This window comes from Mauremys mutica, chromosome 1, assembly GCF_020497125.1.
Source record: "Mauremys mutica isolate MM-2020 ecotype Southern chromosome 1, ASM2049712v1, whole genome shotgun sequence".
NCBI classification, from domain to species: Eukaryota; Metazoa; Chordata; order Testudines; family Geoemydidae; genus Mauremys; species Mauremys mutica.
The window spans coordinates 123,542,057-123,565,447 of record NC_059072.1 but is presented as its reverse complement, the minus strand read 5'-3'; the positions used below and the strand labels follow the sequence as shown (position 1 = coordinate 123,565,447).

The following is a 23,391-nucleotide window of genomic DNA, read 5'->3' as shown; positions in this document are numbered from 1 at the left end:
CCTTCTGCCCAAAAATCAGGATGTAAATCCAGGTGTCATGGCCAAATGGCAGCCTGAGTACACCCTCCCACCCCACCACCCCCTGCACTTAAAATTTCAGATCTGGTTTCAATGATATTTACCTTCCCCACCACATCTCCTTGTGATCCTGTTGTGTTATGCCATGTCCTCCTACTCTGGACAACACCGATTTCTATTTTATTTATTTATTTATTTTTAACACGTGTACAATTTTCCTCCAATTTTATTGTGTTTTGGACAGGCTGCAATTCCTGAATGAGCAACAGGAGACATTGAGCTGGGCCTGAGCCTGAGAAACATGGGTTCAGTTCCCTGCTCTGCCACAGACTTCCTGTATGACCTTGGACAATTCACTTAGCATTGCTCTCTTAGAATGGGGATAATAGCAGGGGTGTTCTGAGGATAAATACATTAAAGCTTGTGATGGGTTCAGTGATTATGGTCATGGGGACTGGATAGATAGATTATGAATCACATGCCCAGTTCTAACCTTTAATGCAAAGCTTTGGTGCTTATAATCTATGGTGGTGGTTTATCTGCATCATTTATACTCCACCCAGAGCACTGGAATAACAGGGGATCTTGTGGCTGAGGATTGAGGGAGTTTGAACAGTATCTGACTGTCTGTCTATGGCAGTAGCAGCAGTATTATTCATTTCTCATGATCAGGAGCACAAAACAGAGTTTAAAGGTAGATGCAATTATAGGTAGCTGGTGTGATTGCAAAAGGTGTTAGCCACAGTAGTAGCCCCTGTGTTGTGTGTGTTGTCTGGAATGTTGTTATTCTGCATTTTCATTTTGAAAGCCATCCACCATTCAGTTCCTGTTCTCTCTGTTTTCCCTTCATATTCCCTTAGACACCCATTTTACCCTCACCTACTAGAATGTAATTCTTTTTCTAGAATGAGAACAACAGTAGGGAGCCATTTAAAAAGACTGAAGTCTGTATTTCTAGGGAGGCTATCGATATTATAAACCTGGGAAGGTCTGATTCTCAGAAGTGCATGACACCTATAACATCCATTGACTTAAATGGAGGTGAGAGTGCTCAGCACTTCTCAGGATTCGCATTTTGGTGCTTAGTTTTCTGACTGAGATGATTTATGGTCTGTTTTGCTTTAATTGTCCATATCTTATTTATAGGAATATGCACTCAGCATGGGATATATACAGTGAATAAGAATCTTGGCTCAAAACCTCAGAGGAATTTAGACACCTAACTTTAGGCACCTAAATACCGGCCTTTATGGTAAAAAGGGGGATGATACAGACACTTTGCTGTTTAATAACAAAGCAATGTAAACAAATGCTTTGCTTTGTTTTTTATTAGCTTTCTTTGAATTGGTTTCTATTATCTACCTTATCTAGCTAGGTGTTTCTGATGGCTTAACACACTGGTTAAACTCTCTTAAACAGGCGTTCACGTCAAGCCAGCATACTTTCCAGAAATGGCAAGTGGTGGGAAGAACTATACAGATCCAGATACCAGTGCATTATGGAATGAATCTTGCATCTTCCTTTATAGGTAGGTAAGTCCCACCCACACCCCCAGTAGAAGAACTAGCACAGTTCTGCTGTGCAAGAGCAGAATTAGGGCCAGGATTTGGGAGTCCCCACACGGTTTGTGTACCTTATGTAGCTTGGAGCTCAGTTCTTCAGTGCCTCCCTGATACCAGCTACTATCAAGATCCTCCTGTTCTTTCCCCCATATACATGGCATGCTAGGATCATGCTGCCTATTGCTGCCTTAGGGTGGAGATGATGGTTTTGTAAAACAGATTTTATAAAATCGAGTGTGCGCGGCCACACTAAACACATTAAATCGGTGGTGTGCGTCCATGGTCCGAGGCTAGCGTCGATTTCTGGAGCGTTGCACTGTGGGTAGCTATCCCGTAGCTATCCCATAGTTCCCGCAGCCTCCCCCGCCCCTTGGCATTTCCGGGTTGAGATCCCAGTGCCTGATGGGGCAAAAATCATTTTCGCGGGTGGTTCTGGGTACAGCCTCACCCCTCCCTCCCTCCCTGACAGCGGCAGACAACCGTTTCGCGCCTTTTTTGCTTGGTGAACCGTGCAGACGCCATAGCACAGCAAGCATGGACCCTGCTCAGCTCCATACCGCAATCGTGGATGTTTTAAACACCTCGCGCACTCTCGTGCAGTATATGCTGAACCAGGACCTACGAACCGAGGCGAGTAAGAGGCGGATACGGCAGCGCGGCGATGACAGTGATGAGGACGTGGACACAGAATTATCTCAAACCGCGGGCCCCGGCGCTTTGGAGATCCTGATGGTAATGGGGCAGATTCTATCCATTGAACGCCGATTTTGGGCCCGGGAAACAAGCACTGACTGGTGGGACCGCATTGTGTTGCAGGTGTGGGACGATTCCCAGTGGCTGCGAAACTTTCGCATGCGTAAGGGCACTTTCATGGAACTTTGTGACTTGCTTGCCCCTGCCCTGAAACGCCATAATACCAAGATGAGAGCAGCCCTCACAGTAGAGAAGCGAGTGGCGATAGCCCTGTGGAAGCTTGCAACGCCAGACAGCTACCAGTCAGTCGGGAATCAATTTGGAGTTGGAAAATCTACTGTGGGGGCTGCTGTGATGCAAGTAGCCAAAGCAATCACTAAGCTGCTGCTACGAAAGGTTGTGACTCTGGGAAACGTGCAGGCCATAGTGGATGGCTTTGCTGCAATGGGATTCCCTAACTGTGGGGGGGCAATAGATGGAACCCATATCCCTATCTTGGCACCGCAGCACCAGGGCACCCAGTACGTAAACCGGAAGGGGTACTTTTCAATGGTGCTGCAAGCACTGGTGGATCACAAGGGACGTTTCACAAACATCCACGCGGGATGGCCAGGGAGGGTTCATGACGCTCGCGTATTCAGAAGCACTACTCTGTTTAAACGGCTGCAGCAAGGGACTTACTTCCCAGACCAGAAAATAACAGTTGGGGATGTTGAAATGCCTGTCATTATCCTGGGGGACCCAGCCTACCCCTTGATGCCATGGCTCATGAAGCCATACACAGGCAGCCTGGACAGTGGTCAGGATCTGTTCAATTACAGGCTGAGCAAGTGCAGAATGGTGGTGGAATGTGCATTTGGCCGTTTAAAGGCGCGCTGGCGCACATTACTGACTCACTCAGACCTCAGCCAAACCAATGTCCCCTATGTTATTGCTGCTTGCTGTATTCTCCACAATCTCTGTGAGAGTAAGGGGGAGACCTTTATGGCGGGGTGGGAGGCTGAGGCAAATCACCTGGCCGCTGATTACGCGCAGCCAGACACCAGGGAGATTAGAAGAGCACACCAGGAAGCGGTGCGCATCAGAGAAGCTTTGAAAACGAGCTTCATCAATGGCCAGGGTACAGTGTGACTGCTGTGTTTGTTGATGAACACCCAACCCCCTTGATTGACTCAGTCCCTGTAAGCAACTCCCCCTCCCCCTTCGAGTACAGCTTACTTATGCAAATAAAGTCACTCTCATTTAAAAAGCATGAATTCTTTATTGATTCATTATAAAAAGAGGGAGAGAAGTAAGGGTGTGCTTTGGGAGGAGGAAAGGAGGGATGGAGAAGGCCATTAAAAAAATAAAATTCAGAGTAACGACATCCTTCTGGTTGGACTGTCCACGGGGGTGGAGTGGGCGGGTGCACGGAGCCTCCCCCCACGCGTTCTTACACGTCTGGGTGAGGAGGCTAAGGAACATGGTGAGGGGGGAGGGTGGTTATACAGGGGCTGCAGCGGCACTCTGTGATCCTGCTGCCGTTCCTGAAGCTCCACAAGACGCCGGAGCATGTCAGTTTGATCACGCAGCAGCCCCAGAGTTGCATCCCACCACCGCTGATCTTCCTGCCGCCACCGCTGATTTTCCTGCCGGTCTTCCTGCCGCCACCTCTCATCTCGGTTGTCCCTCCTGTCCTCACGTTCATCCCTCCTGTCCTCACGTTCACTGGCCTCTTTCCTGTAATTTGAAACCACGTCCTTCCACTCATTCAGATGAGCTCTTTCATTGCGTGTAACTTCCATAATATCCGAGAACATCTCATCTCGCGTCTTCTTTTTCCTCCGCCTTATCTGTGCTAGCCTTTGGGATGGAGGAGGGACGCTTGAAATATTTGCAGCTGCATGAGGGAGATAAATATTTAGAAAGATACATTTTACAGAACAATGGTTATACTCTTTCACAGTGAAAAGCACTATTCACCTTACATAGCACATGTGATTTCCCTACAAGGTCGCATTTTTCATCTTAATAGTGCCTGCTTGCAACTCTTGGGTTACAGATCTCAGACACAGGTCCAGGCATCAGGATTCAGCTTGCATGCGGGCATGGTAAGCCACTGTCTCAGTGATTTACCCCTCCCCCCCCAACGCATGGCTAATACCATGCTAGCTCCCTGCTAATCAACAACCTTCCCCCCCCCCCCACCCACTGCTTGTCCGGTAGCTTGGGGAAGATCGCCTCGCCGGTGACCAAACAGAAAAGATCATCGGCATTTCACTCCTCCCCTCCCCCCGCTTCGCTACGTGCAGGAAAGTGTTTTTTTTAAGCTGCTGCATTCCACGAACCCAGTAGAAAAATGGCCACCCCCCCTTACTTAAATTCCTGATTTCTAACCAGGTTATCCTGAACGATATCACTTTGCTGAGGATAACAGAACAAGATAAAGAGCGCATGCTTCTTGAATGCCAGCAGTCACCGGGACCACACGCCGCTATGCTTTGCCACGCAATGATACCTGATTACTTGCTACATGCATGGCATGGTAAAGTGTCCTACCATGGTGGGCGGAACAAGGATGCCTTGCCCAGAAACCTTCTGCAAAGGCTTCTGGAGTACCTACAGGAGCGCTTCATCGAGATGTCCCTGGAGGATTTCCTCTCAATCCCCGGACATGTTAACAAACTTTTCTAAGTAACTATACTGTCTGCGAATGCGTCCCAAGTCCTCAGGGCAAATCAATCATTAAAAAAGGCTTGCTTAAAAAACACTGTTTGCTATTTGCAAAGGTACACTCACCAGAGCTCCCTTCCATGGCGTCATTCTCTGGAATAGTTGCTTGTGAGGGCTGGGAGCAGGGTAATTCCGTCAGGGTGATAAAAAGCTCCTGGCTGCTGGGGGTCACGGAGTGCTGTGTGCTCTCTGCGAGGTCTTCCTCCTCTTCTTCATCTTCATCTTCCCCGTCTGACATGGCAGAGATTACAACCCCCACCTCGGAATCCACGGTCAGGGGTGGGGTACTTGTGGCGCAGCCCCCTAAAATTGCATGCAGGTCATCATAGAAGCGGCATGTTTTTCGACCTGCCCCGGACCTTCCGTTTGCTTCTTTGGTTTTCTGGTAGGCTTGTCTGAGCTCCTTAACTTTCACTCTGCACTGCACGGAGTCCCTGCTGTGGCCTTTATCCGTCATAGACTTAGAAATTCTTTCAAATACTTTTTCATTTCGTCTTTTGGAACGCAGTTCTGTTAGCACTGAATCCTCTCCCCATATAGCGATCAGATCCATTACCTCCCGAGCGGTCCATGCTGGGGCTCTTTTTCGATTCTCAGGAGACTGCATTGTTAACTGTGCTGATGAGCTGTGCGTGGTCACCTGTGATGATGAGCTCTCCACGCTGTCGAAGCAGGAAATGAATTTCAAAAGTTCGTGGGGCTTTTCCTGTCTACCTGGCCAGTGCATCCGAGTTGAGAATGCTGTCCAGAGCGGTCAGTGGTGCACTGTGGGATAGCTCCCGGAGGCCAATACCGTCGATTGCGGCCACACTAACCCTATTCCGATATGTTAATACCGATATTAGCGCTACTCCTCTCGTCGGGCAGGAGTACAGAAACCGATTTAAAGAGCCATTAAAATCGATATAAGGTGCCTCCTAGTGTGGACGGTTGTGGCGTTAAATCGGTTTTAGGCTCCTAAAACCGATTTAATCGCCTAGTGTAGACCAGGCCTAATAAGGTGAATTCCTTCCTGCTAGTGTCCCTTAAGAGCTATCAAGGACTCAATAATCAATCTGTGCACTCGAAGGGTGGATTTGGGCCTAGTGATATAAATACACAAATAGCTAAAGCACACTACAGTATACAAAATGACACAACTAAACAATGAGTCAAGTGACTCTTGAGAATACCCCTATCTCAGAGATGGAGAAATGTGTTGCTTTTTCAGGGAGAGAGACCAGGGGTGAAATTCAGAGGGGATGGGCATAGGGCAGTGTGATGGAGTGTCCACCTCACACAAGCCCTGAATGGGCCAGAAGGAGTCAATTCACCTTAGAGATGCTGTACCTTCAGGGGAACCAGGTACTCATAGGGGCTAATGGCAGATGAGCTGGAAGAGCATTATAAAGCAAGGATGTGAGCAGCAGCAGCAGAGGCTGCAGGGAGGAGATCTGTGATTACTCCCTAAAGGAAAAAAGGAGTTGGCTATGGACAAGGAGGAGATCCAGGGGGAGAATAAGCCCTGGGGTCCTGGCCTGGGCTTGGAAGTCGTACAAGAGGCCTACAGGGGAGAAGTAGCAATGGAGAGTGGAGGAAGCTCTGGGGGTAAACCCAGAGATAGGCAAGGCGATAGAGAGGTTGGGTAGGAAAGAGCCCAATAACACAGCAACAGGATCTGAGATTGAACAGACCTAGTTTGCTAGTCAGAGGGTCCCTGGGCTGGAACCCAGAGTAGCAGGCAGGCCTCAGAACTGGAGTTGGAACAGAAGACTGTCTCAGATGGCATATGGACAGCTTGTCCAATGGGACTTTGTTACTCACTGCGGGAAAGGAGGGGGTGTGAGGAGACTATATGCTGACTGGCTGGAGGGCTGAGTCATGAAGGGGGTGGGTTACAGCATGAGTAATGTATGGAAAGGGGTGCCAGATGGAGTGAAAACTAATTCACAGACCCAGCCACAAGAAGGCTAACTTACGGTGAGTGGACCCTTCCCCCACTTCACTGGCAGAAGTAAGTTTACACTTTGGAAAGTGGGTGTGACTCTAAGGAAGTCTAAGTTGCTGTCTCGTGTACATTGAGGGAAACAAGAAGATGCAGGGGGCAGGGGATCAACTTACACAGCCCTTAGCAAACTTAGACTTCCTTAAAGCTCACGGGGCTTGATTCTTTTACTTATGCTGGTGTAAATCAAGTGTACACTGAAATCAGTGTGAAATCAAGTGCATACTGAAGTTAAACGTGTGAGGAAAATCAAGACCATAGACTCGATTACCCACTTTGAAATGTAGCTCTTGATGTTATATTTAACACTGAAAAATAACTGTAGATAATATGCAAAAACAACAATGAGGAAATAAAATGGGGTGAGAATAAACCTCAGACAAAATAAAAGGAGGATGTTAACAGAATGAGGTTATGTTGTGTAACTCTCTTCATGACATAAATGTCTGGTCAGCTCAAACATTAACATGAGCTGACCTTTTCAACCCATTAAGTAGAGGCAGGCATGACAGCAATTCCGGTGGCATGATATTTTCACTGAATGACATAATTCTCTACTAACTTCTTGAAAAACCTATGATGAAATATACACTAAGACAACTGTTCTGCCCTTCCAGATACCTGTGAGTCAGAGACTAATTTTTCCCCTTAGAAACAAATGAAACATCACAGCCAGTTTTCTGAACGCTGTGACAATTAGAGAGGGATTTTTTTTTGAATATGGACTCAGATTGTGCTGTTTCCATAGTTGGGTCTACTTAAATCACTTGGGGTTCTTTTTACCTCCCTTTATTTTCACCAGGTCTGTAGTTAGTCAGAGACCGGGGATATTTGTAGTGCTAATGTGTTTTGGAAGGCTAATTTTCCCCTATGTTAGGAATGTTACAATTGCTATACAAGGGGACCAGATGACTCTTGGGTTTGGTAACAGAATAGGGAGTCTCCCTTCTAGGTAACCAGTTGACCCAGATTAGTACTAATCAAAGGTCATTCTCATCTAATGGATACTTGGTGGTCTCTGTCTAATGAATTGGTAATCTCAGTGCAGTGGTTATGTGCCCATATCACAAGCCCCACAATAAATGGCACTGATTGGTACCCTGTCAGCATTCTCAGCAGCAAAGCCAATGGATGAATAGACACATAAAGCTATGAGCTGTCATTGCACCACCTAAAGATGATCACCTTGAGCTGTAGGGGCTAAGACAGTAGCAGCGAAGGAGGGACGCTTGCCTGGGCAGTGTTTAAGCTGTATCGATTTTGTGGATAAAGAAAGGACTTGAGTTTTCAGAGCTGTCTGTCTAGGCAATGCAGAGGAAAGCTCCCTAACTATACACATCACCTTCTCACACACATATACCCACACCCACTCAAGAAACCGACATCTTTCCCACCACCAGGTAATCAACAGGAATCAATAACAGTCACCCAGATGGTGTGTGTTAGCTAAACGTGTGGTAACTTTGACTTTTAAGACAACCCTTTATTGTGTGTATCTACCTAGTTGGAGGCAGGGTGGAAAAGAATTAGGTACTATATACAATTTTGAATGGATCTGAGACCCATCAGAAGGACTGCGAGGTATGATCAACCACAACAACTGAGCAAATCCTTCTGTGAGGGGTATCTATGCTGATAAATCAAACATATCAGAGGACTCCACTACATATATCTGGCAGAGGACTTGGAAGAAAAGTTAGAGCTCTGAGACCCAGACAGGAGTGTCTGACCAAGAGGATCAAAGGAAAAACTGGATTATTAGAAATGTAAGGTGTTTCCTTTCCTTTTCATTGAACTAAAATGAGGGAATTCTTATCCATATTACTTTATGCAAAGCTTAATCCCAGATATAGTATTCAAATCATTTCTTTTGTTTTAAAATGCTCCCCTCTATTTTAATAAATCTTTCTTTAGTACAACTAAACAGGTCTTAGACAATTGCCTGGGTAATTTTTTGCAGACAACGCCAAAAAAACCAAACCTCTGAAGAGAGGCCAAGAAAGGAAAAGGGTTCTGAAACCATACCCCACTTGTATGTCTCAATCAACAGGCTATGGGACAAAGAGATCCCATCCCAGGAGCTGTGTCATGTGCAGAGTTATGGTCAGACTGACAAACAAGAAAACACTTAAGGACCAAAGTGGACACATGAGTTGAAGGGGGGCAGGTGACACTGTATGAAAAAATTAAAGTCAGTATGATATTGTAAGGGAGGCTGTTAGCCTAGCAAGGCCGGTTCCCAGTTCAGCCCAGAATGAAGACATTCCAGGAATTCTAGCTTCCAAGCTGATGGGAGCTGTAGACCTGACAGTCATTGTGGGGAAGGGAGCTGGACTGTAAGTATGTTCTCTTTCCATGGTGTGACAGGAAACAGCGAGGGAGTGTGCTGTGTGGTGGTTCTCCCTGCTGAGAAACTCAGGGGGTGGGGGGAGAGAGAGAAAGGACCTCGGGGAGGGGATGTGGAGTGGGCAGGGGAATAATGAACTTGAGCTCTGCATCTCCCCAAAGAGAAAAGGACTTTCGAGAAGAAGCCTATAACCTTAGGAGGCTAGTAATGATAGCCTCTGGATACTCTGGGTGTACTGTGAGGAAGGGCACATGAAGGGAGACAGAGTGAGGTTGGAGGAGACACCTGCTTTTATCATATAGGCCTTCTGTATGTATTTGAAGGAGGGAGGGAGCTCCCCTATGACTGTGTGGCAACACCTGGAGACGGCGTACTTATATCCTTGCACCAAGAGATGTGAACCCCTGACAGAAGGGGAGAAATTCATATGGATCCTGGAGAGAGGGTTGTACTCTAGGGAATGAGTAGCTGAGTGAAAGGTTGCTTTGATTGGCGTGTGTCTGCATTTTTTTATTTTTTGTTTTGTTTCCTTTTGACTTTTGTTTGCTCTGGAAGGGATGGGGCTTTTGGATTAGCCAGAAAACAAAACTACCGAAGCAGAAGGGAAACTGAGGCAGCAGATGCATCTCTGCATGGGAGAGGTAAGGTTCCCCATTACAGATGCACTGAACCATTAAGACAACAAAAAAAATAGAAGTATAGAAGAATACAAAATACTGCACAATTTATATCAAAGGTTGTAAGACAAAATTATTATAGTACTGAGTAATTTGAGGAAAATATATTCCAATGTAATTAAAGATTGTCATAATATTACAAGTAGACAATTGGGAAATGTTAAGACTGAATTCTTATTTTATCTCACTCACTTTTCCCAATCTGGGCAACATTGTGCTCATCCTTATGGATTTTTCTAGATTAGGAAAAGAGGATGAATTTAAATTGGGGGTTTTAACTCACTCCATTTTTTTTCTCCTAATCTAGACACATTATGTAGCACTCTCTATAGGGCAAAAAAGATACTTATTTCCATTGTTAGCCCAATCCGATCTGCTTAACTCGACTGAAAACCTTGATTAGCACATGTGGACACAACTTCAGACCGTTTTAGCAGGTTGTGCTGTAGCCAAGGTGGGAACACAACTGAGTTACGTTAACTCTGTTAAGGTAACTGTAAGGGTTCCCCTGTCAGGCGAGGGGTTGCTCTTCGCCCTCTGGGCGCCTGGGGACCAGGCCGCCTCACTACACACGAGTAGTACAGTCTATGAATCTACAAAGCCCAAGCCCTGGCTCAGGGCGGGGTACAAACACAGGTACAGGGCTCAGACCCTCAGGCAGGGCTAAGCAGCAGTTCAAGTCTGAAGGCCTCCTCAGGCCAGGGAGAGGGGGACGTCTGCCACCCCTGGAAGGGTGGCAGAGCGGGGGACGCACTCCACTGCGTCCCAGCCCGGGGCCCTAGCAGCGGCAGAAACTCGCTGCTGTCAGTGGGGATCCAGGCCGCAACACACTGACATCGGTTCTGGCAGTGCTGCAGCCAGACTGGGGTCAGCTGCCCCCGGGCTACTTCCACCTTCCCCCTCCTCAAGTACCTGAATCGTCGTGGTTTCGGCAGAGGGTTCAACCACCATCGGCTCCTCAGGGTAAGTGTGCTCGGGTGGGCTCAGCGGGTCCTCAGGGTTGGCGGCCACCGTCAGGCTCGGCCAGTCTTCCTCCAGGTAGCGGGAGCGGGACAGGCTCGGCCAGTCCTCCTCCGGGTAGCGGGAGCGGGGCAGGCTCGGCCAGTCCTCCTTCGGGTAGCGGGAGCGGGGCAGGCTCGGCCAGTCCTCCTCCGGGTAGCGGGAGCGGGGCAGGCTCGGCCAGTCCTCCTCCGGGTAGCGGGAGCGGGGCAGGCTCGGCCAGTCCTCCTCCGGGTAGCGGGAGCGGGGCAGGCTCGGCCAGTCCTCCTCCGGGTAGCGGGAGCGGGGCAGGCTCGGCCAGTCCTCCTCCGGGTAGCGGGAGCGGGGCAGGCTCGGCCAGTCCTCCTCCGGGTAGCGGGAGCGGGGCAGGCTCGGCCAGTCCTCCTCCGGGTAGCGAGCGAGGGGGAGGCTGGGTCGGCCGCTGCCTTCTGCGGCCTCCCCAGCGGGAGCTCGGTCATGGACGTCCGGCCTTGCTGACGGCTGGGGCCTTACTGAGCCCGGAGGGCCCGCCTTTGTACTTCCGGGCCGGTGCTTGACTCTTTGTGGGGCGGGCCCAGAGCCCCGTAGCTCCGCCCAGTCCGGCCTCTGGCTGGGCTCCTCGTCCTCCGGGGCGCCTGGGGACCAGGCCACCTCACTACAGTAACTCAGTAGAAAAAGCACCTTTCCGACTATGAAGAGAGGCCCTCTGTTGGTACACGTTGGTCGTGGGTTGATAAGAATTTACAGATGTGATGTTCAATTATGCTAGACAGTTTGAGATAATACATTCTAAAACACTAGTCAAGACTAAGCACGTTTTTACTCTGTTATATGCTAAACTGGTTGAATTAAAGCCCAGCGGTACAAGGAGAGAGATCAAACCAACTAACCTCATTTGACATCATACCTGGTTAAATACTAATTAAGACGAGGTGAAGGGAGAATGAGTAAGATGCAAGGAGCCTTCTCACGCCCTTGCGTGGCCCATGTATGGATCAGGCGCACTTGCAGTCTCTGCAGGTGAGTTTAAGAACTGCCCCCAGTGGGGTTGCCTGTGGAATGAAGCTGGAAGAATGCTGCATGCTCCAAAAGGTGTAGCAGCAGGTACATTGATTCTGAACTTCTGGGAGGCATTCTGACTGACACACAGCAGTGCCTTAAAGTAAAATGCCTTAAAGTTCACTTCAGAATGACAATGAACTTGGACTCTGCTCAGGGTTTAAAAGAAAACACTTGAAAGTCTTTGAAATCACAAAGACCTGAAAGAAACAATGCTCATTCCTGGAATTCAGCCTTTTAGCGATAAACAAAACTGGCCGTAACACCCCACCTCAGCCCTCACTTCAGCTGCAACCAGCTGAGAGGAGACGAGTAACTGTTTTCTGTGCAAACACATTGTATTCTTGCTGTCAGAAAAGAAAGGAGTATAAAGCCTGTTACACAGAAGAGCTCAGAATAATCCAGAAAGAGAGTGAGAACATGGATTGGGTAAGTAACTTTCTTCCCATGTACAGCAGTTGACTTAACTCTCTTATGTTATGTCAGCACATCACGGACGTGACATTAAAGCTGAGCTTCAACAGTTAGTGGAGACCATCCTTACCCACTCCCCTCTGTCCATGACTGCACCCTCTGTGTGCACCTCTCAAGGCTAGTTTAAACAAACCTGGGCCCCCTGCAAAGTGTAGGGCCTCTGGATGTGTGCAACCCAACTTCCACCTACCCAAATCCCACCTCCTCTCACAACTCAGCTGGAGGTTTCAGTCCCATGAAGGTCTGTGTATATGGGGGTGGGGAGAGGTAGGAGAATATTGGATACAGGCCTTCTGTTAAACAGGACAAGGGGCATCCATGTGATGTGCTCCTGCCAGGGATGTGATAACGAGGGACATATCCTGATTCTCCAGCAGCTTTTGTTCCATACCTTTGACACTTGAGCATGAGCAGCAAACACGACACTAGCATTACAGCTGGTCCGGCAGCATTGAGTGACAGTTCTTACCATGTTTTTTTGGTTCTGTATGTCAGGGGCATTATTTCTGGGGAGGGACAAAGTTGTGTCAGCATATAGAATATGCTATGTGATTATATGATGTCTTGCAATGTTGTGGCAGGGTGGGGGGAGAAAGTGGAAAACAGACCTATGAAAAGTTGGGTGGGGGAGCAGGTAACTGTCACTGCTGCTCCATAATAACAAATGACTCCTGCTGTATGGTAACTGCACTGTAACTGAAAAGGAGATGTTCCCTGCCTGAGTCTATAGGAGATAGCCAAATCTATCCCACAGTGCCAAGCCTGAGTAGCTGAGCTCTGGAGAGATCTCCAGGGGGAGAAGGAACCCTCCCCACCAGGCAGTAATAGGCAGTGGTTCTAATCTGAGGAGACTGCTCCTGCCTATTGGTGTGTTAAACTTGTAAGCTGCCATTGCAAATTTCAGGGTTTTTTCTGGTCTTTCTTGTAGGCTAGGGGGCTCTGTGGGGAAGCATGCAAGCTGGGCCTAGCAGCAATCAGTCTGCAGCCAACCAGTCTATAGTAAGCGGGTGGTGGGGGGAGTTATGCCTCTCTGTCTTAAGGAGTAGCCTTCTTTGTCTCTCTCTGTGTGGGGTTCTTATGTGTTATCATTCTGAATTCTAAGAATGAAAGTAGTGTTTCATTGCAACCTTCCAGCAAGAATATTTATTTTTAATCTAAGTTCTATGTGTATACATGGAACATAGACTAACCTCCAAGGTGCCTTGGGCAACCCCTCCGAGGGCCGCCCAGAGGATTCAGGGGGTCAGGGGTCTTTGGCGGCAGGGGGCCCCTGCTTCGGTGGTAATTCGGTGGCGGGGGTCCTTCCGCTCCGGGACCCACCACCGAAGTGCCCCGAAGACCCGCGTCGGGGGCCCCCCACTGCCGAATTACCGCAGAAGACCCGGCACTTTGGCAGTGGGTCCTGCTTTGCCGGTAATTCGGCGGTGGGGGATCCTTCCGCCCCAGGGCAGAAGGACCCCCCCGCCCCCAAAGACCCAGAGCAGAAGAAGCTCCAAGGCCCCGGGCCCTGTGAGAGTTTTCCGGGGGCCCCGGAGTGAGTGAAGGAACCCGCTCCAGGGGCCCGAAAAACTCTCGTGGGGGCCCCTGCAAATTGCCCCACTTGGCCCCCCCCTCTGGGCAGCCCTGACCCCTCCACAAAGGGGTGGGTAGAACACAGAGGAGCTGTGCAGTAGTGAAAGCTCAGAACCATTTCTTCCTCTCACCCTCACCAGCTCTGCTCTGTGCCATGCAGGGAGTGAACACATCTTGTGTAGTTCCCAAATCCAGCTGCTCCAAGCCAGTGGAACTGCATTATTTCCAGTGCCGAAAGGACTTCCACAGCCAGAGTGGCTGGATCTGGATTGTCCCATAGTGAACATACTTCAGATGACAGCCTCCTCCCCCGGGAGCCAAGTCAGTAGAGGCTGTATGTTGTAAGAAGATACAAGTTATTTTCCCCTGGGCAGAGCCAGTAGAAGTTGTGCTGAGTAGTCTCTGATAGGATTCACTGCTCTCTGGATAAGATGGTTGGAACTTGGAACTGAGTTCAGCTTGTCTTGGATGGGAGATGAGTCTCTCTGGATCAAGCCAGGGGAAGCCACATGCACATCTTAAACATATGGTATTTGCTGTTTATTATTCTTAAGGTTTAAAGAAAAATATACTGTTTAGCGAAGATTTAACAACCAATCTTTCTTTCACTTTCAGATACGGGATCTATGGGATCTCCTTACTTCAGCAATAATGCTAGAGCCTGGGGATCTGATTGAATTTCAGAGAATGGGATACCAACACTGGGGCATCTATGTGGGAAAGGGATATGTGGTCCACTTCACATTTCCAGGTAAATAAGAATAAAAAGATGAATCCTTCCATAGATTCATCACATAATCCAAAATTATTCTCATCTGATGTTTTGACTGTTTTATAAAAATGATCTCATGCAGTTCCCAGCAGGACAGGTGTGCACAGCACATGACCCATCATTACAATTTATTCTAATTGGTCCCTTGGCATTCTCATCAGATAGATGAAGGCCTGACTGGGTCCTGGAGATTGAACTCTTGTTTCACCCAAGTGATGTCCACTCTAGGTATGTGGCTAAAGCGCACTCAGGTTGTTGGGTGGCAAGATGGGGGAAAGCATACTTGTGAAAAGGCAATAACCAAAACTGTTCCCTCTACTCTTCCTCCTGCCTCTGATCTTCAAAGCTGTACGTAATCTCTGAGCCTTTCTTGATGCATCTCAGAGTCAGGAGAGCCCAAGAAATTTCTCTCACTTAAAATCACAAACCAAAAGTAACTGATCACTCAGAGCTCTGCTAGCCCTTCCTTGACTCAACCACAGGTAGAGAAGATTCAGTCTCCACAATAAGCTTCAAGCAGTTTGGGCCCAGAATTTGCTCAGTTCAGATTTGGGCCCAAATCTGACCATCCCAACTTTCCCTCAAAGTTTTAGTTCATCAGTAATGCTTAGTGTCTCAACTCTGTCTAGCTAATGTACTCATGTGGCCTCCATTACTACAATATCTGAGAACCTCACAATCTCTACTTCTATTTACCCTTCCTTTAAAGTAGGAAAGTACTATTATCTCCATTTTACAGATGGGGAACTGAGGCAGAGAGAGAGACTATGTCCCAAGTAAGCCAAATGTGTCACAGGAAGTCTGTGGAACAGCAGAGTCTCGAATTCAGGTCTCCCATATCCCAGCTTTCCGCCTACCCGCTCAACAACCTTTCCTCTCACTTCCAACAGGAGATACTGTATGCTTTGCATATCTCAGTCAGGAGTTGCTCTTCTTGGGCCAACCAAGAGAAGCAGCACTAAGTATGCCTTTTCTAGATATCACCCTATAGCAGTGCACTTGACCGCTCCTCTCAAAAACCAACCAGAGACCTCTCTGTGCAAACACCACTGCCCTTTTATTTTCTGTGTTTGTTCCCACCACCTTTTATATACAGTTCAATTCAGTCCCGGTAGCCCCTTGGAGGACAGCTAGCTTCTGCAGCTAGCTGGGAATTCCAGCCTAAGGTTCCTCTCTTTCCTGTTCCCCTCTTTCTGCTTCCTTCCTGTGAGCTTTATACAGCCCCCTGGCCCATAAAACCCACAGGTGTTTCTTCTTTAGCCCAGCAATGAGCCACAACCTGCCAGCTCCAATTAATTCCCCTTAATGGGAGCTGGGGCTAACAGGGGCCTATCCAGGTCTCCTGGCCAGCACCCTGTTACACACCCTTAGAGCTGGCTGCAATTTTTTTGACAAATAGCTTATTCACTGAAAAACACAGCTTGGGGTCAACCAAAACTATTTACAAATTTGGGTCAAATTGGAGAATAGTTTCAGCTTAAAAGATAATTTTTAAAAAGTTGAAACATTGTGTTTTGACATTTTCTAAACAAAACATTTTGACTTGGTTTTGAAATCTAGCTCATGCTTTAAAAATAACGAAACTAGGGTGAAAAATCTACCCAGACTAAACAAAATGTAATGAAGGAATCTCATTCTGAGTCTAACAAAACATCTCAGTCAACCCAAAACAAACTTTTTTGGGGGGATTTTTTCCTCCAGTTCAGCCACTGAACCAAAAAAATCACATATTTGTCAGGATCTAGTCAATCCTGTCAGATCTGGGCAAACTGCCAACTCTCTTTCACCTCTTATTGGCTGGCTTTTTTTTTCTTTTTCTAAGAGTTGGACGAGGGATTGACTAATATGCTTAATGGAGAATTCTTCAAAGCCAAAGTGCAAAAGGAGCGTCTGAGGAACGTGGCTCGTGTTTCAAGCTATGCTGTAAACAACCAATTAGATAAAAAGCACCCTCCATTACCTCTTCCTCATGTGGTAAAGAGAGCTGAGCACCTGGTGGGGAAGAATATAGACTACAATCTAGTTATGTCTAACTGTGAACATTTTGCCACAATGATAAGATATGGCATTGCTGAATCACAGCAGGTAAGTCTGGTTCCTTCACCTGATCTCCATTTAGAAATGACTCCCTAGGGGCATGATTCTGTTTTGATTTGCATTGTGTTACATCAGTGGAGTGATTTCAAGATTGCCATCAGGATAACAGAACAGAAGCAGGCCTTAGATATTTATAGAACATAAAGCAATATTGGTACTCTGGTTAAACAAGAAACAAATTAACGTATATGACTGTTACATAATAGAGACAAGAGGGATGAGGTGATATCTTTTATTGGATCAACTTGTATTAGTGAAAGAGACAAGCGTTCCAGCTCCACGGAACTTTTCAGGTGTGACACACAGACAGAGAAATGCGCTCAAATTGGGTGTAGAGCCACACTTTGTTTGACCAAATATGGGATAAAAGATGAATTTGAAACAGTTCACTGCCAGTCATTTCTGAACACTTTCTCGGATTTCATGGGAAATCCCTCCCAGGCTGAGCCTGGAATCAGAAAAAAATGAAACCGGCTACGTTTCACCTTGCCCCTCCCACCCCTAATGGGAAAAAGTATAACTGACAGGTCTGTATTAGACTCAAAAGTGCTTAGTTCTTAGATTCTGGCTCACATGAATCTTCACTCTCATCATGAACTTGGCTTCTTGTTTTAGGCAATTTACTTTGAAGTGGATGAAGGTTTTGTGAAGCAGATAAAGAAATGGCTAGCCGAGATCAACGAGTAGCGTGTGGATCGGTGAGTATGCACTACTGCATTTAAATGGGCACTGATTTCTTAGACAGAGATCAATTGCACCTACATTGATGCAACATACAGCCCATCATTCACAAGTACCAAAGGTAAATTATTCACCTATACGTCCCTGAACAATTTTCACATTAGTGATGGGAGGGTCATCTTCCCTACTCACAAAAAGGAGAAAACACACTTATAAGAAGATCTGAGCCCTTTCCTCATTAATGGTGGGTTTGTGGAGGAAGGGGATGATCCTTTCTCTCAACACAGACCCCACATAGCTAAGTCCACTTACACTAACAAAGGAATAGTCTCTCTTCTCCCATAAAATCTATGCCCCCTTCACACTAATGACCTTCAATCTCCCCCAGTGCAGCCCCCATGTTCATGAGTGGTGTCCAAGACCCCTTCATACATTACTAAAAAAGGGGAAATTCTCCCCCACTACCTCCCTGAGCATGAATATTGAGTGTAATAATCATCAAATTTGGGGGACTGGAAAAAGCTCTTGGAAGTATGTTAAACGGCCTTGGTTATTTACTCTAGACGCAATGGAAAACTGGATTGCTAGAGAAAGAACCTCTTCTACATGAAGCAGCATTCAGAGGCTAGGAATAACTGACTTGAAAAAGCAAGTAAAATGCTTATTAATAACCCTTGTGCACTCTCCTCCTCCTACTTCGTGGTGCTATGGCTATGAAACTGTGATGCTTTGGTATTCTGTATATTGAACATTTCTAAGAGCTCTGCCTATGTGTCCAGACTAGTGCTGGTCAAAGAAAGGTAAGTATCATTCACAAAAGCTCAAAAGAAATCAAAATTTAGTTTTGTTTAAAACTTTCCATTTTTTCCATGTATTGATTTAATTTTAATTTCATTTCAGTAGCGAGAGGGAACATTCTCTTGCTTTTTTAAATTTTTCCACTGGACAAAGGCAGGGGTAGCAGAGGGACAGAGTAATTATATTCCTAACAAAATAACATTCAATTGTTTTGGAATATTTTAAAGCTTTTAGTTTTGAAAATTTTCATTGAAAAATAAAGTTTCGTGGCAATTTCACTGTGGTTGAAAAGGCATTTTCTATTTAAATAAAAAGTTTAAATGGAACATTTTTGACCACGTCTAATAGAGACAGCAGCCATTTTGTTCTCCGGTTGTTGAGGCCTGTTAATGAGGCAACATGACTATTGTGTTGTCCCTCTCTCATGGATACTCCTTTCCTTGTTTCTTGTTTTCCTTGAGCTGAAATAAGTCGTGTTGGACTGAAACTATATGGTTGCTCTTTGTGTTTCAAAAATGATAATGTGCCTGATTCTGCTCTCAATTGGTTTTACACCAATGGAATACTGTTGACTTTAACTGAGATTATTCTTAAATTTACCATTTGTATTGAGGTAGCACCTAGGAGGCCCCGTCACAGACCAGAACCTTGTTGTGCTAGGTGCTGTACAAACACAGAACAAAAAGTCAGTCCATTTCCCAAAGAACCTACAATATAAGAGCCAATGAGTAGATACAGACACGGGACTACAAAGAAACAATGAGATAATACTGCTCGGCTTGACAGACGGTGGTCACAGCTAGAGATGGTAGAAAATGTTCTGATTGAACAGTTTTCCATTGGAAAATGCTGTCTCATGGTAAGCGAAATGTTCTGTGGGAACGTGTAGATTCTGATGGAAAATTTTCAAAATGTTTCATTTTGATGAGGCCATTTTGACTTTTATATTACATTGCAATAATCAATATTCTAATGCAATGTAAATAATAATGTCAATGTTTCTGAAACAAAATATTTCAGAATACTTCATTCCAACAATCCCTCTCCCCCACCCCCAAAAACCTCCCAGAGATTAACTTTTCACCCTTAATTGTGACAAAAACAAATTCTGAAATCTTGAATTTTGCAGATTTTTATGGGGGCCTCCTCCCAAAACATGAGGGACAGCAGGGGGAGAAAGCACAAAGGTGGCTGTTTGAAAATTTAACAAGTGGGTGATGAATGTTGACCCCATAGAGTTGCTCTTGATTTAGACTGGTGTACAAGAGAACAAAACCAATACTCTCAACAGGAGTTTATGCTTATGAATACTGATAGTCCTGGATACTGATATCCTAAGAACAGGTACAATACAGACTACAGCCGTGATAGCTGCCTCACCCTACTAATGTATACCATGCTTACCTGTGGAGACATTACCTCTCAAAGTGAGGGGAGTTTATCCTCTTTGGCTTTTCTATTGAGATCAGAAAAGGGTACCACATATTGCATAGTGGTGTTATTAAATACATAGTCACTTGGAAATGGCCTGAAACTCACTCATGTCTCACAGCTCACAAAACAAATCTCAGATACTAGAAAATTTACATCACTACGCACATGGGCTGGATGGGAAACCAGCAATCCACACTGGAAGTGGAAGCCATGATTTTCCACTGCCAGTCTCCTGAGCTTGTCCTTGGACTGTAATGGCTGTTGGGCTGAGTTATATTATATGCTCTTTCAGTAAGGTCACTTTGTAAAAGCAATCCCATAGTTCTAACTAGCTGCATTTTAGCATAGACACTTTCACCTACTCTTTTAATGTGTTCTTCCCTTCAGACAGCACAACACTCAACCTTGTCTATGGAAAGAAATACATACATGATGCCTTCTCTGCAGGAGCTTCGAAGAGTAAAAAGGAAAGCTAGATACTTTGAAAACCTAAACCTCTTTTCTATTCAATGCTGTAGAATAGAAGAAATTTTACTGCTAGTGGGCGGCTTCATCAAAATAAAAACCTAAATAGTCCAACTCCAGTCACAAAAACCCATAACTTCCTGGATAAATCACCAATTCCAATATGCCTAGACCTAAATGTATAGTCCTGATGTGTCTGAGAGAATCTGCCAGTCATCTGGAGGAGAACTGGCTGCAAATTGAGGGGTTGACCAACCAGCAAAAGAGACATCAAAGACTATATCCTATAGCAAAACACGTTAAAAATCACTTAACAGAATTAAACTGCTTAGTTCAGCCCTTCCAGGGAGTGAGCTAATTATTTTGATTGTGGACCTATATTAAAGAGTTTGACCAAAACTAATTACAGGAATCTTCTTATTTCATATAAGTGTCATGGTTTCACCAGAGTATGTAGAATGGAAATCCTGTTTTCCTGCCCATTCTAGTCACAGCACACCACCTGCCTCAACATCATCAGGTATTTTTATAGATGTCAGAGCAAAGAAGAGTTTTAAGGAGGGTTCTGAACAAAGACAATGAGGTGGCTTTGGTCTCCACTTAGTCATTTCTTCCTATTCCATCTGTTTGTCCGTCTAGCAAAAAGGGGCTTCAGTGTCATCGGGACCTTTGGACACTACAATCAGCATATGCACTCTCCTGCAAGCACCTAAAAATATATGCAAATGCACTAGAGCTGGTCAGAAAATCAAAAGCTTTCCTGCAGTAAACTCAGTGGGAAAAATCACCATTCCCATTTTTGGAGTGACTGTTTTCCCTTAGAATTTTCATTATTAATTTAAACAATGTTTCTTTTCAAAATATTGATTCAAAGCTTAACCCCCACCATGTAGACAGCACTCCACACAGATAGAGTAACTAAGCCAATGGGAGAGCTCTAAGGAATGTAGCCATCTGAGTGAGTCTGCAAAGAGACTGGATAGCTCTGAAAGGTGTTAACTGCCTCATTCATAACATTATGGTGTAAACTCAGGTGCCCAATGATGATCATTTAAATGTCAACATTGTTAACTTCCATTCCTCATGCAAAAACAGAGGGAAGATCACAAATCTGCACCACTTACTATGGATGACATCTCATTTTGGTGCCCCAACTGGGTTGCATTTGGGAGATAGTATAACTTTTTTTTTCTCCGGTCAAGAAGGAGCCAAGCACAAAGATCTTGCAGAGCCCATAGGCATATTCAAGCCCTACAAAGGAGAGCCAATCTCAAGGAGCTCAGTGGAGCTCGGAGAACACACACAATCATATTTTCAACATCTGCACAATCTACAGTTAGCAGCCTCCCATTTTGGTTACTCATATTGAGCTGATATTGTGGTCGTTTAGAATATCACCATTTTCCCCCTTGTCTTACCCTGAGAGTGGTGATTAGATTTTACATGGGAGAAATCAAGGGGTTGTAGGAAGAATGGAGACATTTCCTCACTCTATTTTTCCTCCCTTCCAAACTTTTCCCTCCTTACCTCATGCTCCCATCCTTTCAGACTTAAAACAATTTGGTTGTGATGGGGTGGATTAGGCCTAGAGACCCTGTAAATGGGTGGACTCACCCCTGCGGCGCCTCCTACTGGTTGCTCTGCGAATTAGCTCAGTCCAGCCCTGGAGCACCCTCTGCAGGCTGGTGATCCACCTGTTCGTAGGCCCCCCGTGTCCCTCCCTGGACCCGGTGCCCTTCTACATGGGGCGCTGCCCCCTAGCAGCAACCCCTTTCTCTCTGGGTCTCCCTTTCTCTCTCAGGGAACCCCCACCCTCTATCCCTACCTTGCCTCAGTATTTGGCTACTGCCAGTCATTGTCTAGCCCCACACTCTGGGGCAGACTGCAGTATCAGCCTACTCATCACAGGCAAAGTTGGGTTTGGACCTGCTGCCTTGGCCTACCCCTAGGTTGCCCCCTTCAACCCCCAGTACCTATTGGCCCACTGCTAGGCCACAGCCTGGGGCTTTCTAGGCTGGAGCTCCCCAGCTCCTCAGCCTTTTCCCCAGCTCTGCTTCACTCAGGTATCCAGTCTCAAGCTCCTAAGCAGCCAGGCCCGTCTCTCTCTAGCAACAGAGAGAGACTGTCTGGCTTCTGGCTTTCCTGCCTTCTTATAAGGCCCTGTTTCTCTGTTTGGGGCATGGCCCCCAGCTGCAGCCACTTCCCCAATCAGCCCAGCTTGAGAGTAGCAGCTCTCAAGCCCCGTCAGGCCACTTTTTAAACCCCTTCTCAGCAGGAGCAGGATCCACCCTGCTACAGACCCCTTACTGGAGGCCTTAGTGTCCTGCCACACCCATCCCAGGGAAGGAGCAGTAGTCCTCCAAGCAGCCTAAAATAGCTAGAAGGGAAGCAGCTAATCAGAAAGGTGCAGGGAGCAGCCAATCAGGGCCCAGGAGGGCCATATAAAAGGACAGTTAGTTCCTTACTGGAGCTTGAGTAATGCAGGTTGTGCTCCTGGCTGGCTAAAGGGAACTGCAGTACCATGGACAGCTCAGTGCTGGCAGGGACTGGGGCAGCAAGGAAGAGCTCATGGCTGGCTACGGGGCCTGAACTTAGATGAGCCCTGAGGTAAGGGTAAAACTTTGGTGAAGACTGGGCTGTGGGGAAGTGGCCCAGGGAACTGAAAGCAGTGTAGTTAAAGGGGCATGGTGGCACAAGGCTGCTATTCTTAGGGTCCCTGGGCTGGGACCCAGAGTACTGGGTGGGCCTGGGTCCCTCACATAGGCCACTGGGGAACTGGCCTACAATTGGACAGTGAGAAATGCCCAGAAGGGGAACTGAACTACTTAGTGTCTGAACTGGAGCTCTGGGGCCAGAGTAGACCAAGACAATGTGCCACCAGGGAGGAAGCCCTGAGGTACGGCCTGATACTAGGGACTACTTAAAGACTGTAGACACACTTGACCAGAAGGGGTGCTCATGAGATGGGTGCCATGCTGGTACAGGCCTCCCTGCTCCCAACAGCACAAATCATTTAACTCTGCTCCATCCCAAAACAAGCACAAATTTATTTTACCCTACTCAGCAAG

The 23,391-nt window shown here is 46.6% G+C and overlaps 1 protein-coding gene across 1 annotated transcript; it reads left to right on the top strand.

The window, feature by feature from the left end:
• The first annotated feature begins 12,450 nt into the window (after positions 1-12,450).
• LOC123370493 (phospholipase A and acyltransferase 3-like) lies at positions 12,451-20,574 on the top strand. The gene is made up of 5 exons (XM_045017116.1): positions 12,451-12,459; positions 14,692-14,827; positions 16,671-16,933; positions 17,561-17,643; positions 20,246-20,574. The coding sequence occupies exons 1-4, from the start codon at positions 12,451-12,453 to the stop codon at positions 17,630-17,632; spliced, it is 480 nt and encodes a 159-aa protein (XP_044873051.1). The 3' UTR covers positions 17,633-17,643; positions 20,246-20,574.
• Positions 20,575-23,391: the final 2,817 nt, after the last annotated feature.